This window comes from Eriocheir sinensis, chromosome 42 (genome assembly GCF_024679095.1).
Source record: "Eriocheir sinensis breed Jianghai 21 chromosome 42, ASM2467909v1, whole genome shotgun sequence".
Lineage (NCBI taxonomy): Eukaryota > Metazoa > Arthropoda > Malacostraca > Decapoda > Varunidae > Eriocheir > Eriocheir sinensis.
Window position 1 is genome coordinate 4708936 of NC_066550.1, and position 15588 is coordinate 4724523.

At 42.6% G+C, this 15588-nt stretch overlaps 1 protein-coding gene across 1 annotated transcript in view; it reads right to left on the reverse strand.

The window, feature by feature from the left end:
• Positions 1–15588, reverse strand: part of LOC127010200 (uncharacterized) — a 63793-nt gene that overhangs the window by 12927 nt on the left and 35278 nt on the right. Inside the window, exon 4 of the mRNA XM_050884078.1 lies at positions 13319–13397. Within this exon, the coding sequence (XP_050740035.1) occupies positions 13319–13397 (79 nt within the window). The remainder of the gene's footprint in view (positions 1–13318; positions 13398–15588) is intronic.

Below are 15588 nucleotides of genomic sequence, written 5' to 3' on the forward strand. Positions count from 1 at the left end.
TTTATGTAACTGAAGAAGGATTTCAGATTATTTTACAGTTGGCTGCAATAGTTTCTTCATATCTACGCTTTACCTGACATACTAATCTTTTTACTCATCGCCTGGCATCATGGTAAAGTCTAATGTTTTCGGTCGTGCTTTGCTCTTTCTTTAGCCTGTAAAACAATTTTCTCTCATAACTGAGTGTCTAATTTCGCTGTTAAACCAAGGTGGGCTTTTATTAGTGTTACTTCGCTTCTCATAAAGGAACAAATGTGTTCTGCTAGTGAGTAAATGATTTTTAAAAGCAGCCAGGCGTCCTCTACATTACCGTCATCTGATAGTTGCATTTCTATTAGTTTTAAATCCCGGATTTCTGAAGTTAGCTCTTTTGAAATTGGGAGAGAGAGATGGTGAAACAAGGATACTCATTGTATTGCTCTATCTCATACAATCTGCTTGCATTAACAAAATTGCAGGTGTTGTGGCTGTGAACATATAGTATACCATTGCTAAAGTTGATAATCTGCTTTCTTTAAATTTTTTGTTGGAGAACGAAGAATATTATAATGGAATTAATATACAATAACCTTATCTCAATATTAGAGGCTTGCCATCAAAATTTCACATTTTTTAGTAGTCATAGTTAGTGAGCACATCTGTACCTCGTGATGTCATGCCCTGAGCCATTTTGGGGCCAAGACTCACTGTCCTTCCTCGTCCTAGACCGAGCAAGCAAGCTCATTCTCATGGGAACTCTGCCACTTTCAGGTGAGGAAAGAGCTGTTCTCAGTGTTCACCTCACTTTGGTCATAACAATATATCTGAGATTCTACAGAGATCCACCACTTTCCAGTTGCTGAAGGCAAGCCTGACTGGTGGAAGGCTGTGAGCTGCCCAGACCAAGTCAGCACGCAGCCCCAAGGCAGAATGAAATGACAAAAGAGGTCTGAAAAAAAAGAAGTGGAGGCTAAAGAGATGTAGGATGGGAGGAATTTCCAGGTAGATCTGAGTGAAAGAAACTGGGAGTTTGATGGTGTGCAGGATGTGGATGCACTGAATGAGGAAACTTGGAGAATGTAAGAAAAACTGCAGTCCATAACATTGGGTATGTCAAAATGAATGGTGAAAGCGTGTGAGCAAACCGTGGTGGAATGCAAGTGTTAGGGAAGCAAGGAAGGAGCAGAAGAGGTTGAATAGATTGTGTCAGCAGCTGAAGAGAAAGAGCATGATAGCGAGAAGCTGAGGTGCGTATCAGAATGCATGGGAAGGATATATTGGGCATCAGCGACTGACAGAAACAAACGATTATGAGTGCGAAGGTTGACTGCGAAGAGGTGTGATTCAGAGCCTGAGAGAGAAGGGGCTTGAGGGTGGCCATGAATGGTATAGATTCCTAAGAGGTGAGAGGATGAGTGACAGTGATGATGTAGAAAGACTGAAGGTGGATGGTGTAATAATACAGATGAAGAGAAAATGAGGGAGGAAGTCAAGGAGTTTTGGGAGAAAATAGGAGGTGGGTGAAAGAAATGAACGTGAGAGAAGCGGGTGTGACCATGGAGAGGAAAGATGTAACTGAGCTGAATGAAAGGATCAGTAGGGAGGAAGCTGAGAGGTGTATTAAGAGACAGAAAGATGGAAAAGCAGCAGGACCAGATGATATCCCGTACGAGCTTTATAAGAATGGTGGTGAGAGTGTTATTGACAGAATGACTGACTTTTAACCAGGTGTGGGAGGAAGAGAGAGTAAGGTGACTTTGATACATAAGGGTGGACACAAGAGTAGGCAGGAGCTTAAGAATTACAGACCAATCTCCCTTGTAAACACAATAGGGAAAGTTTTTTGTGCAGTGCTGAATGAAAGGTTGTGTAAATGGATTGAGAGATATAGGGTACTAGGTGAGGAACAGAATGGTTTCCGGGTTGACAGGAGAGCTGAAGATTATATGTTTGTGGTGAATGAACTGATTGAAAGGAAAAGAAACAGGAGAAAAGTTGTACTTAGGTTTTCTAGACATAGAGAAAGCTTCGACAGGGTTAATAGGAGTATGTTGTGTAGAGTGCTGGAGCAGACTGGATTGAGTGATAAGTTTGTGAACATAATTAGGAGTATGTATGCAGGCACAAGAGTTAAATACAGGTTAGGGAACCTAGAGACAGACTGGGTGAAGAGCAAGAGAGGAGTGAGGCAGGGTTGCATTCTGTCACCAACATTATTTAGCCTGTATACAGAGAAGCAAGCAGTTAGGATGAGAAGAATGAATGCAGGAGTGAAAGTTGGAAGGGACAAGTTGTGTGTGTTGTATACGGACGATGTTGTGATTTTGAGTGACTCTGCTGGAGACTTACAAGAATGTTAGATGTGGTAGGGGGCTATAGAAGAGATTTGGTGTTAGATTTAGTAGTGAGAAGAGCAAGAATTATGATAGTCAATAGGTCAGAGGATGAGAAGAAACAACTTGGAGACTGGAAGGGAATGAGTTGGAACAGATGGAGAATACAAGAGTATCTAGGGGTGTGGATGGAGGTAAATGGATGCCATAGACCAAGAATGTAAAGATAAGTATGACAAACTAGTGGGTAGACCGTTTGGGGAGTGCAGCGAGGATGAGAGCGAGCAAGTATGATGTCATCCGTGAGGTTTGGAAGAGTGTGGCTGTCGAGCATCATGTATGGAATGGATGTGATGACATGGAATGACAGTGAGATAGAAAAATTGGAAGTGGGGCAGAATAGGGTAGCAAGAATAGCACTGAATGCACCAAGGTTTGTAACAGTAGAGACTCTTAGGGGTGACATGGGATGGAGCACTTTTAGGGAAAGACTAGTAAAGGCAACCTTGAGATATAACGTAAGACTGGAACAAATGGAGGATGCAAGATTAACACGAAAGTGTGAATCTTGAGAGATTCAAATGGGCGAGTAAATGTGGGCGAATGATAGACAGGAATGTTATGCTAAATAGGTGGGTGTACCGACCCTTTGAAGATAGGCAAAATGTGTTTGAATGGAGAATAACAAACATAAATGGAGAGGAGTTTGAGTGGGATGTAGGAAAGTGGAAGAATGTGATAGATATGACAGTAAAAGATGAGGGATTGAGCAAGTGGAAGAATGAGATGGAAAGAAAGGAAACTCTCGATTGGTACAGGGAGAAAGGGCCCCAGTGTGGTCTTGCGGTACAAGGAGGCCTGGGAGGTGATCTTCTTTCCATACATACATAGCATATAATACCAATACTACATAGGAAACACTCCACTATCCACCACAAGGCAGAGAAAACCTGGGACTATATGTTACCAGGCTACCAGTGAAAACAAAATCCATGCCAATCACAGAAGACAGGTTAAGGAAAACAATGTTTACCCTATGGCTACTTCCTTCCTTCCTTTAGCTCATTTATCATACCGATCAAATCATTACTCTTTCTGTAAGGATCAATATCTTATAAGGGGCTGTTCAAGACATACAAAACACCTATAGGGGGGGTGCGGTGACACATCACAGTGTGACATGTTTTTCAGAGATAAGGAAATCAAGTAAATAATAAGAGAACATTTTCATTTCAAATAAATCTTGAATTCTTAATGTGTGACAATAATATAAAGATAAACATACAAAATAATTTGCTGGTGCAGTGCAGCAGACCATCAGATAGGAACTTAAGAAATTGGCATTAAATGGAATTCACGCTTAATGGAGGTGTTGTTTCAATGGGTTTTATCAATCTGGAACTGGTGGGACTTTTTGTGTAGAATTTCTTTAGTAGCAAAATACAAATACATAAACATATGGCTATGGTGCTGCTCCTGCAAGCAGACCATACAAGTAGCTGAGAGGAAAAGTGAGTCAGTGTTTAGATGCTCCAGTGAAGGCACTAACGCTGCAGGGGTGAAGAGTGATGAAACAAAGGCTGTTCAGAGTTTACCAGTGACTGACTAATTATTGCAAAAAGATTAAGACATCATAGGGGAGCTGTAGTAGAGCTGTATAAATATAATTTCTACAGCTCTGAAAAACAGTCTTGTGGAGAGGGTAAGGTGAGGCAGTGACTGTAAACTTGTAAACAAAGTGGGAGGTGCACTATGCCCGACAAGGAAGGCTTAGTTTGGGTGAAAAGTTATTATGAGTTGCATCTGATGCACACAAATTTAAAAAGAATCGTTCAATTTCAAAATTTCATTCAACTGTGTGTCTACTGGTCAAATATACATTCAACAACAATGGGCGACAATGCTGGAGAAGGATCACATCCTTCTTGAGTACTCATTGGAGGATCCTCCAGGACCATTAGGGTTCTCCAGAGTGCTGACTACTTTATGGCCGACCACAGACTTGTTGCTGCAAAACTGAGGATACGCATCAGGTACAAAACCTTTCAAAGATACAACCTCCAGGATTCCATTTTGAGCTGAGGGACCAGGCGTGTGTTCAGGGTATGCAGTGGCAGTCTCAAATCGGTTTAAAGTGCTTGGTACTTTGGAGGACCATGGAGTTGTGAGATACTTTTAACCTGTTAGCAGTGACAGGCCAAATTTTGTGTTACCATGTACCAGCGATGGGCCAAATATTTCCCATGATATAAACCCCAAAAATAGATGATGCACAAACTGATCACAAATCGTTGATATATATTATGAAATGGTTTGTGGAAGTAATGATTTTCTCATTTTCTCGCTCAGAGGGCCTTTAACCTTTGTCGTGGTGTGGAAATTCCAGCTCGGGCCGAGGCGTCGGGTGTGGGAGTTCCGCCCTCTGCTATCCTGCCAAGATTTGTACTCCTGTGATGTAATTATTGTGTCCAGTGGTTGATGGCAGTCCCTGTCCTATGTTTCACACCAAATCCCAGGCACTACAGACCACTATGATGGAGAAACATGTGTCATGACCCAGGTATTTATTTTCTCTTTCCTATTCTCCAACATGACCTCTGTGTGGAGAAACACACAAGAAATTAATCAAGACAAGGAGAGGGTATTAGCGGCTGCCTGGGATTGAACCCGCGACCAAGCGTGTGGAAAACCACTCCTTACCAAGTCGACCAAAGAGGTACCCCACTGGCTAAGTGGGTCATGGGAGGCTAGAAAAGCATAATTTAATTCATGACTCACAGCATGGGTTCTACAAAGGTAGGTCTTGCCTTACTAACCTGTTGTCCTTCTACACTAAAGTGATCGAGGCGGTTGACAGAGATGAAAACTATGACATATTATATCTAGATTTCAGTAAAGTGTTCGACAAAAGTCCCTCATCACCGGCTATTACTAAAATTACAGGCTCACGGCGTGGAATGGAAAGTTTTGAACTGGATCAGGGCGTGGCTTAGTGGTAGGAAGCAGAAAGTGCAAATCAATGGTAGGAAATCTGAATGGGGCAGTATTCTGGTGGAGTCCAGGGTCGGTGCTGGGTCCTCTGCTTTTATCATTTACATCAATGACTTGGACACAGGAATTAGTGGCGATGTCAGTAAGTTCGCAGATGATACCAAGATCTGTAGAGTAATCCAATCAGACAGCGATGCTACCGTTCTCCAGGATGAGCTTGACAGACTATATGATTGGGCGAGGAAGTGGCAGATGGAATTCAATGTCGGAAGTGTAGCATTTTGAGTGTAGGTAGGAATGCTTACACAATTACTCCTTAAATGACACTCCTCTAAGCAGGTCTGGGCGTGAGAGACTTAGGAGTCTAGTGAGGCTGACCTCTGTCCTAGGGCTCAATGCATTCAGGCTAAAAATCAGGCAAACAGAGTACTAGGTTTTCATCTCAAGGAGCGTGAGCAATAGGAGCGCTGAAGTCATCCTCAAACTTTACTTAGAACTAGTTTGAGCCTCATCTCGATTATGCAGCTCAGTTCTGGTCCCCCTACTATAGAATGGATATCAAGATGTTAGAATCTGTACAGAGGAGGATGACAATGATGATTCAGAGGGTGAGAAACTTGCCTTATGAAGACAGGCTGAAGCAGTTAAATCTACACTCTCTAGAAGGCGAAGGTGCGAGGAGACTTGATGAAGTTTATAAATGGATGAAGGATTTCATAAAGGGGATGTCAATAAAATTTTGAGAGTGAAAGAGCCAGGTAGAAGCGTGAATGATTTTAAGTTAGACAAATTCAGATTCAACAAAGACATAGGAATTGGTTCACCAATAGAGTGGTGGACGAATGGAACAGGCTTGGGAGCCATGTTGTGGTGCCAATACTGTAGATACATTCAAGAAGAGGTTAGATAAAGCCATGGATGGTGAGGTAAGGTGGGGTTGAGTGTACAGGGCTGCCTTATAGGCCAACCGGCCTCTGCAGACTCCTTACGTTCTTCTTATGTTCTTATATTTCCAAGACCACAGCGAACAAAAGAACAAATCCAGGCAAATTAACACTTTTAATGCTGTGTATTCCCACAGCGCATGGTGGACAGCAGAATGACTAATTTCAGCGGAAAATATTTCTGCAACACCCAGCCAGTGTAGTGGATCTTCTTCTTCTTTTGACCTGTAATGTTTTGTATCGCTTCAGGTCCTCCTTCTCCACACTTTTATACTTCACAACATGCACTTATGGCCGCTTTCACAGTCATTTTGTTTGTGCTGATCGTTACCAATGGCGGCGATCGCCGCTCTAGTATTTCCACGTGAAACTGACCGATGGGTAGTGATGCGATGTGATGGTGTCGGAGGTATTGCGCTTTACAGCGGCACCTCGTGGCGGCTGCTGAGGTTAGCCTCGCCCGCACCTTACCACACACTCTCAACACCTGTCACTTTCTCTGCAGCCGCCACTACCCCACAGGCCAATTTCACGTGGAAAACTATAGCGTCGATCGCCGCCATTGGTAACGATCAAAAAAAACAGTGACTGTGAAAGCGGCTTACTTCACAGTGCACTTACACACTTCACCCTGATCTTAGGTGTTTTCTGTTCTTTTCTTTCCTGATTTTGGTTTTCTATGCCCTTTGCTATTTTCCACTGTTACTTTTCACCGTTGCTGCCATGCATTACAGGTCAACAGAAGAAGAAGAAGAAGTAACTATCACTGGGAGATCTACAATTTTCATAGACTCGAGAAAAAAGTTTTTTGGACAGTGGTTCCCCAGCACGGGGTGTTCTCTTATCTTGTTAATCAAGTAGTAAGGTAAGCAGCTCTGCCAGTCCATTTTACAAGTCTCTTGGTGGGCCATCTTCCACTGCTCCTCACTCCTCAGCCACTGCCGTCGTCTGTTTGTTTACATACAACCGTGAAAGTTGCACCCACCACCTTCGTTGCCCACAACCGTTTTCCATTCATACGGACAACCAACAACTCGCTCGGTTGGGCATATGGGCAACCACGGTTGCCCATACCCCAATAGTTGGACACACCGCCTTTTAAGGCAGCATGATGCCTGACAGTAGGTAGACGTGACGAACATATCAAAAGGCGCGAAACTCGTGTGGTAATGTCTGTGAAAGTCGTGATGGTAAGAATTTAGGACTAAGCACAACTCAAGGATCTTGAAACTTCGGATGGCCTTGAAACTTCGAGGAGGTACTGTATTCATCTTACACTCTCTCATCACCCACATACACCTTAATACTCCACACACTCAACACACACACCTTCATCCTCCACAACCTCATCAACCACACCTACATAACCCACACATCCATCGTCTGCGTTCACTGCATCCACACCTTCACCACCCTCGACATAAAAGGGAGCGGCACATGAGGGACGTGTCCTTGGGGCTCAGTGTGATATCAGGGGTGGTGGCGACGTGTGTTGGTGCCCATCGTTAATGTTCATGACGCTCATTGGTATCCAACCACGGCAGCCCGTCATGATAGGAGTTACTTTTATGTAAGCTACAAACATGCGTAATATGTAGCCTAGTTATTGTATATATTCCATAATTGTGTTCATTAAAGATTTTTTTTTGTTTGAATATAATTTAAAAAAACACATTCAGTTTATTAATTAGTTATTTTTATGAGCATCAAACATGCGTAATATGTAGCCTAATATGAATAATCGCGTTGGCAGGAGAGGAAGCATGCTGTGTGGTGGCGTGGGGCTTTTTTCCTAGTTAAGGTCATTTGCATTTAGACAACCCTCGACATCCTCAGTGAGATCTCTGATCTTACCTTATCCCTCCTCAAAAGGACTCAAGTCCTTCGTGACAAAGTCTTGTATCCCTCTGAGTCCCCATCCACCTTGGCAGCACGACTCCTTTATATTCTCCAGTGTCTCCCTCGAGGCAATGCCACTCCTAGACTTTGGGTGTTCTCCAATGCACTCCTCAGCAGCTTTGAAAGTTTCACATTTAATCCGGTAGCTGCGGGGATCATGTTTCTTAACCCATAGACGTCGGGATAGAGGACTATTGTCATCCTCACAGTGCGCGGGCGGTGTAGATAAATTTAGGAAAAATAGATGTTTTTCATTAATGCCCTGTGTGGCAATTTCAAATGAAAACATAATAATTTATACCGTTTTCTCACCACCAATCCTTCCTCTCCATGATGAAATAAATTGGAAGTGTCTAGGTTGCAGCACAGCAGAGATATGATGTTGGGAAGAGGTGCTATTTTTGGCCAAGCCGAGCACACGTGTTCATGCTGGTGCTGTTGACCTGGACCTGGGTCTCCTGCCCCACGCCACCACACAGCATGCTTCCTCTCCTGCCAACGCGATTATTCATATTAGGCTACATATTACGCATGTCTGATGCTCATAAAAATAACTCCTTACGAAACTGAATGTGTTTTTTGCCATTATATGCACACACAAAAAAAATTTCATGAACACAATTATGGAATATATACACTCACTAGGCTGGAAAGGGGAATTTGAGCCAATGGAATTTACTTGGATCTCCAGAAAGCATTTGACAAGGTGCCACACAAGAGACTTCTGTGGAAGTGGAGTGCATTGGAGGACTGAGAGGGGGACTTTTGAGGTGAATGAAGGACTTTTTAGAAAACAGGGAAATAAGGACGGTCATCAGGGATGTGAGGTCCTTGTGGGGGAAAGTGATTAATGGAGTCCCACAAGGGTCGGTGCGGACTCCAGTCATGTTTGTAATTTATATTAGTGACATGACAGAGGGATTGAACAGTTATGTGAGTTTGTTTGCTGGTGATGCCAAGTTACTGAAGAAGAGTGAAAGTGACGAGGACTGTCAGGCACTGCAACAGGACCTGGACAGGATATGGGAATGGAGTTGTAGATGGGAAATGAAATTCAACATCAGAAAGTGCAGTGTGTTAGAATTCAGAAAAAGCAAGAAGAAAATTTCAGGTAACTATACACTGGGAAATGAAAGCATTAACCCTTTCATTGCTAAACGCTCGCAGCGAGCGGTAGGCGCATTTGCTGGTGGTGCTAAACGCTCGCTGCAAGCTCCAGCCGCACTCAAATCTCCCGGGTATGAGAGTGTTCCAACACTATTTCTCACAACACAGAATTGCCAATTGAGTGGGTTCTTCACTAAATTTGGTGGAAAATCATATCAGCCCAGCACGGCAAATCTAGGGACGAGTAACTGGTGGATGTTCTTGCCCAATATAGCGGCATTTTTGCATAGCTTCACCTATCACCTGACTGATTCTTTGACCAAATAGTTGTAAATATTGCAGTTGGCAATACTCCCTTGCCAGAATCTCAAGGAGAGATGTCCGCAGTTCCCTCAATATGGCTGATCATCGCGCACACACTGACGTAAGTGTTAACATTCAACACTCCCTGAACGTGCACATACGTTCGCAGGAGAGACATACATAACTGACTCTTATAGATTTGTGCCACCTCTTCCCAATGGTGTTTTTGGTTTTTGAGATACAGAGGTTAAAAGAGACCCCCCATTGGGCTGCCCGACTGCGCCTGAGGGGATACTCGTGTCCTGCACCATGCGCAATAAAAGGGTTAACCCTTTCATGGCTAAACGCTCGCAGCGAGCATTAAGTGTATTTGCTGGTGGTGCTAAACACTCGCTGCGAGCTCCAGCTGCACTCAAATCTCCCGCGTATGAGAGTGTTCCAACAATATTTCTGACAACACAGAATTGCCAATTGAGTAGGTTCTTCACTAAATTTGGTGGAAAATCATGTCAGCCCAGCGCAGAAAATCTATGGACGAGCAACTGGTGGATGTTGTTGTCCAATATAGCGTCATTTTTGCATAGCTTCACCTATCACATGACTGATATTTTGACCAAATAGTTGTAAATTTTGCAGTTGGCAATACTGCCCTGCCAGCACCCCATCATCAAGAGATCTACAGTAGTTGCCTCACGGCTGACCATTGCGCACGTATAAATGTACGTCTTCACAGGCAACACCCCCTGAACGTGCCTGTACTTTCGCAGGAGAGACTTACATTACCAAATCATATAGATCTTGGCCTCCTCTTTCCAATGGTGTTTTTGGTTTTTAGCTGTGATGAACAGTTTTTGAGATACAGAGGTTAAAAGAGCGAGCACTAGCGTCACTTGCTGGTGGTGCTAAAAGCTTGAGGGATTTGAGATAAAAGTGTGCTTAAGGCAGGCATGTGTCATGTCACCATGGTTGTTCAATATTTATATGAATGGTGTTATTAGAGAAATGAAGGGCAAAGTTGGGGAAGTTGGAGTAAAAATGTTCGCTGAGGGAAGGAAGTGGGTACTGAATTCGATACTGTTTGCTGGTGACACAGTGCTCATTGCAGAAAATGAAATTGACTTACAAAATTTGGTCAGTGTTTTTGATAGTGTCTGTAAAACGAGAAAGCTGAAAGTAAATTGATGGTTTGTGAGCGGAGTAGAAGTGAGGTTGTAGATTTTGTATGCCCATATAGAGTGGGAATTGAATGTGAAAAAGAATGCAAAATAAATTTGAATGGTGAAGAAATGGAGGAGGTCAATGAGTTTAAGTACCTTGGATCAGTTATGTGTAAGCATGGTGGTATGGAGGGAGAGATAAGAGAAAGGGCATTGCAAGGAAGAAGGGTGGTAAGGTCTTTGGGACGAATCATGAATGGCAGAAGTGTGAGTATGGAGGTAAAGAGGGATTTGAGAAATACAATAATAGTACCAACCCTCACATATGCAAGTGAAACGTGGGCCTGGAATCAAAGTCAGAGGTCTAGAGTGCAGGCAATGGAAATTAGTTATTTGAGGAGTGCTTGTGGTGTGAGTAGAATGGATGGAATGAGTAATGAAAGTGTACGAGCGTTTTGGAATGTGTCACAGGGGGTGAAGGGAAGAAGTGTGGAGTGGTGGAAGAAGTAAAGCGACAGACTTTAAATTAGTTTTGCCACATGGAGCGAATGGAGGAGAGTAAGATGACCAGAAGAGTGTATGTGAGTGAGATAGAGGGAAGGAATGCTAGAGGACGAACTCCAGTGAAATGGAGGGATAGGGTGCAAGAGTACGTTAAGGAGAGATGGGAAAGATCATTGATAAACTTTGAGCAGGCAAGGAGGGAGTGTCTGGATAAAGAAAGTTGGAAGTTCTTCTGCCGTGGCCATCCCCTGGTGGGAGGTCCTTGGAGCAGGCGTCAATGAAATGATGATGAGAGAGATTGAAGCAGTTGAACCTACCGACACTGGAACAAAGGAGAGAGAATAGGGATCTGATTGTGGTTTATAGGGTGCTGAGTGGGATGGAGAAAGTGGACATAAGAGAATCAAGAGGTCATGGAAGGAAGATGAAAAAAGGAAGCCTGTAGAAAACACATTAAGATGAACAACTTTCCACAAAGGGTGGCGGAGGCTGGACGAGCCGGGAAAAAGATGTGGTCTACATAGAGACGATTCATGAATTTAATTGGATTACAGTAGATACAGAGACAGGACAGTACGAGTGTAGCTCCTCTCCCGTATACCACAGCTAGGTGAAGACAACTAGGTAAATACACACACATGTAAAAATCTATCACCCCATACACACATCCAGACCACTGCCAATTGAGTATACTGCCATCCCAACATAATATAAACAAACACATGAATCTGTTAGAACTGGACACACATCCACGTAACAGCCAAGTAAGTATGCTGCCACTCCAGCAAAACATACTTACACACATAACAGTCTATTACCCCATACATGTACGCACGCCAGAGCTTGGCATCGCTAACAAATTTGAACTTGCTATCACAAATCCGCTAACTTATTCCATAACTTTCGCAATCGCAATTCTGTAAATTTTGAGATTTGGTTTAAATTGCAATTGCAAATCCACTATCGCAAATAGCTACACAATATTTGCAGTCTTCCGTCACAAAACTTCACACTTCAAATGCAAACTGCAAACAAAAACTATATTATCCATAGTTCTCGAATCTATTTTCACTCTATTTGTGATGTAATTCTGTAGCTAGGCACTGACCATACATACGATACTGCTACTTCAAGTATGGACGATTTGTAATCATACTAATTATTGTGTAATAATCTAATAAGCACCGATTTGAAATGTCATATTAATGAGAAGTACCAAAGGATGTTCATCATTGTGACTATCACAACTAAATCCATATTCATATGCCCTGTCTCCTTCAAAATACTGATTATGATGTTTATAATAAGATCCCCTGAGAGGTTTAGGTGAATGTGCTTTTTGTAAAAACTGGAAAAGGCAACAGCTAAAAAAAGTTTTGAAGTTAATCATTTTTATTTTAATATTTGAAGAATCTATCAGATTGAGGCTGTCCAGGCTGAACCGGGTTGGCTCCTCTACGTGTTAGTGGAGGTTAGCGGAAGTAATACCGTAAATGCTAACCAGCAAATTAGCGACCTTTTTGTCGCAAACGCAGATCCACAAATGAAATGGAACTTCCACTATTGCGGATTTGCAGACTAAATAGCGGAAGTACCCAGCACTGATACACACTAAAGCAGTCAACACAGTCATTATAATACAACCTATACATGTAGTGCAGCGACTATGCCTGATGAACGAGCCTCCCATAACCCACTTAGCCAGTGGGGTACCTCTTTGGCCGACTCGGTAAAGGAGTGGCTCTCCCGTCACGCTGGTCGCGGGTTCAATCCCAGGCAGCCGGCAAATACCCTCACTTTGTCTTGATTAATTTCTCGTGTGTTTCGATACACGCAGAGGACGTGTAGGAAAATAGAAAAACAGAAAAAATAAAATCCCAGGGCATGACATACACACCTGCTTCACCCTGTAAAAATCACCAACTCTACACAAAAGATACATCACCAAAACTACTTCAACAAAACATACATATATCATCAACACCATATACGCGAAACACACACAGACAACCATCAATAAGTCAGGGTAGAATACATACATCAGCGCCACTGTATCGGGTAACAGACATGGAACACATAACGCTACATGAGGGTAACATACATGCAGTCCAGGTTCTCCTCTAGGGATTCCAAAGCTTTTCTCTCCCTTCGCATGGCTTCAAGTAGCTTCACGGTGTCATCTGAAAATATTTACATACAGGTGTTACTATGGGCGTGTGTGTGTGCATGTGTGTGAAGCATGCTTGCATGCGTGTGCAAGAGTGTGTATGTGAATGCGTACTTGCGTGCATGCATCAGTACATACGGTACATGCATGTGTGTGTGCATTTACCTATTTTTATTTACCTATTTGTAGTATACAGGACCTGGACTCAAACTCAGTCAGTCCTGTCTCCCAATCTATATTTGTCCAACTTTTCCTTCATTTTATAGACACTGCCCGCTTCAACATCACTGCTTGGTCCATTCCACGTATGCACACTCCTGTATGGCAAACTGTACTTCCTTTTGTCTTTCAAACAAGTCCCCTCCCTCAATTCCTTACTGTGCCCTCTTAGTTGCCTCCTCCCTTCCATCTGTATTGAATCATTTCTATCCAACACGTCCATTCCACTTGTGTTCCTGTACAATGCTATCAGGTCTCCTCTCTCTTCTTTCTTCCAGTGTTGGTAGGCACAGTTCCCCCAGTCTAGTTTCGTATGGCAAGCTTGATAGTTCTGGTACCATCTTAGTTGCAATCCTTTAAATCCTTTCGAGTTTCCTTAGGTCCTTTTTCTTGTGTGGTGACCAAACAACTGCTGCATACTCTAACCTTGGTCTAATCAATGTTGTTATTGTTTTCTTCATCACGTCCCCATCCAAGTAGTGAAATGCCACTCTAATATTTTGCAGCAAATTGTATGTTTCTCCAAATATCTTGTTTATGTGCTTCTCAGGTGTCAGTGTATCTTGTATTATGATTCCTAAGTCTTTTTCTTCCTTCACCATGTCGATGATTGTTCCTCCCATCCTATTCACTCCACTTGGTCTATTTTTACTCTTTCCCATTATCATTGTGACATTTCTTTTTATTAAACTCCATTTCCCATTCTTTACACCATTCATGTATTTCATTTAAATCTTCCTGCAGTTTGTTACAATCATCCTCATCTCTTATTTTTCTGAGCAGTTTGGCATCATCAGCAAACATACTCATGTAACTCTACTTTTCCTGGTATATCATTTAAGTACATTAAAAACATCTTAGGCACTAACATTGATCCCTGTGGAACTCCACTTGTGACCATTCTCCAATACGGTTTTTCATCTTTTCAACACGAGTCTCACTTCTTTGTTTGTCAGGTAATTTTTCATCCATTCCGTCATTTTTCTCCCTAACCCTCCTCTATGTTCTAGTTCCCACAGCAATTTTTTATGTGGAACTTATCTAATGCCTCTTTTAGGTCCAAAAATATGCATCCATCTCACTCCTGTACTATATCTATTACTCTTGAGTAAAAACATACATGTATTAGATTTGTGACAGAAGATTTACCTTGTCTGAATCCAAATTGACTTTCATTTATTATTTTCTCTCTTTCTAGATGGTCCACCCACTGTCTTTTAATTACCTTCTCACATAGTTTGCACATTACACTTGTTAGGGAAACCGATCTATAGTTCAGTGGCTCTTGTTTATTTCTGCTCTTATATAGTGGGACCATGTGTGCCCTCTTCCACTGCACTGGGACTTTCTCAGTCTTAATCAAACAACTTATAACATCATCAATTGGTTCTAGTAACTGTTCACTGCACTCATTCAGTACTAGGCCTGATATTTCATCTGGACCCATGATTTTTCTTTGTTGGGACACTATAGGGACTAGGTTTGGGGTGTTCCACATTGGAGGGCCAGGTTTGGGGTGAACTGTGGGTGGAGATGGAGATGGGTTTGGAGAAATGCTGTTGTGTATTTTTCCTGGCGTGGAGGTTATGGTTGGTTTGAAGCCTTCCTCACCCTCAGTGTCATTGTCAGTCACTTCTTTCCTCTTTCACTTTCATTTCTTACTGTACATTCACTTTCTTCACTACTTGTGGACAGAATACCTGGCTGCTTCATGTACTTCCCCATCAGCCTTTGGAAATCAAATCAACCGTCATTTCATTGCATCAGGAGTAAACTGAATACCGAAGTGCTTTCGTCTGCTCTGTGGGTACGAAGTGGCTGTTGAGCAGATCAAATCACCAGAGTAGGTAACCTCATAATGAGCCAATAGGCTTTTTGTTGCCTGCATTTCCATGTTTCCATGTAGTGTTCAGCCTCCTCCTTCTCCTCCCATGCCCCATGATAACTCCAGGCAGTGTATAATAAACAGTTTTAAAACATTACAA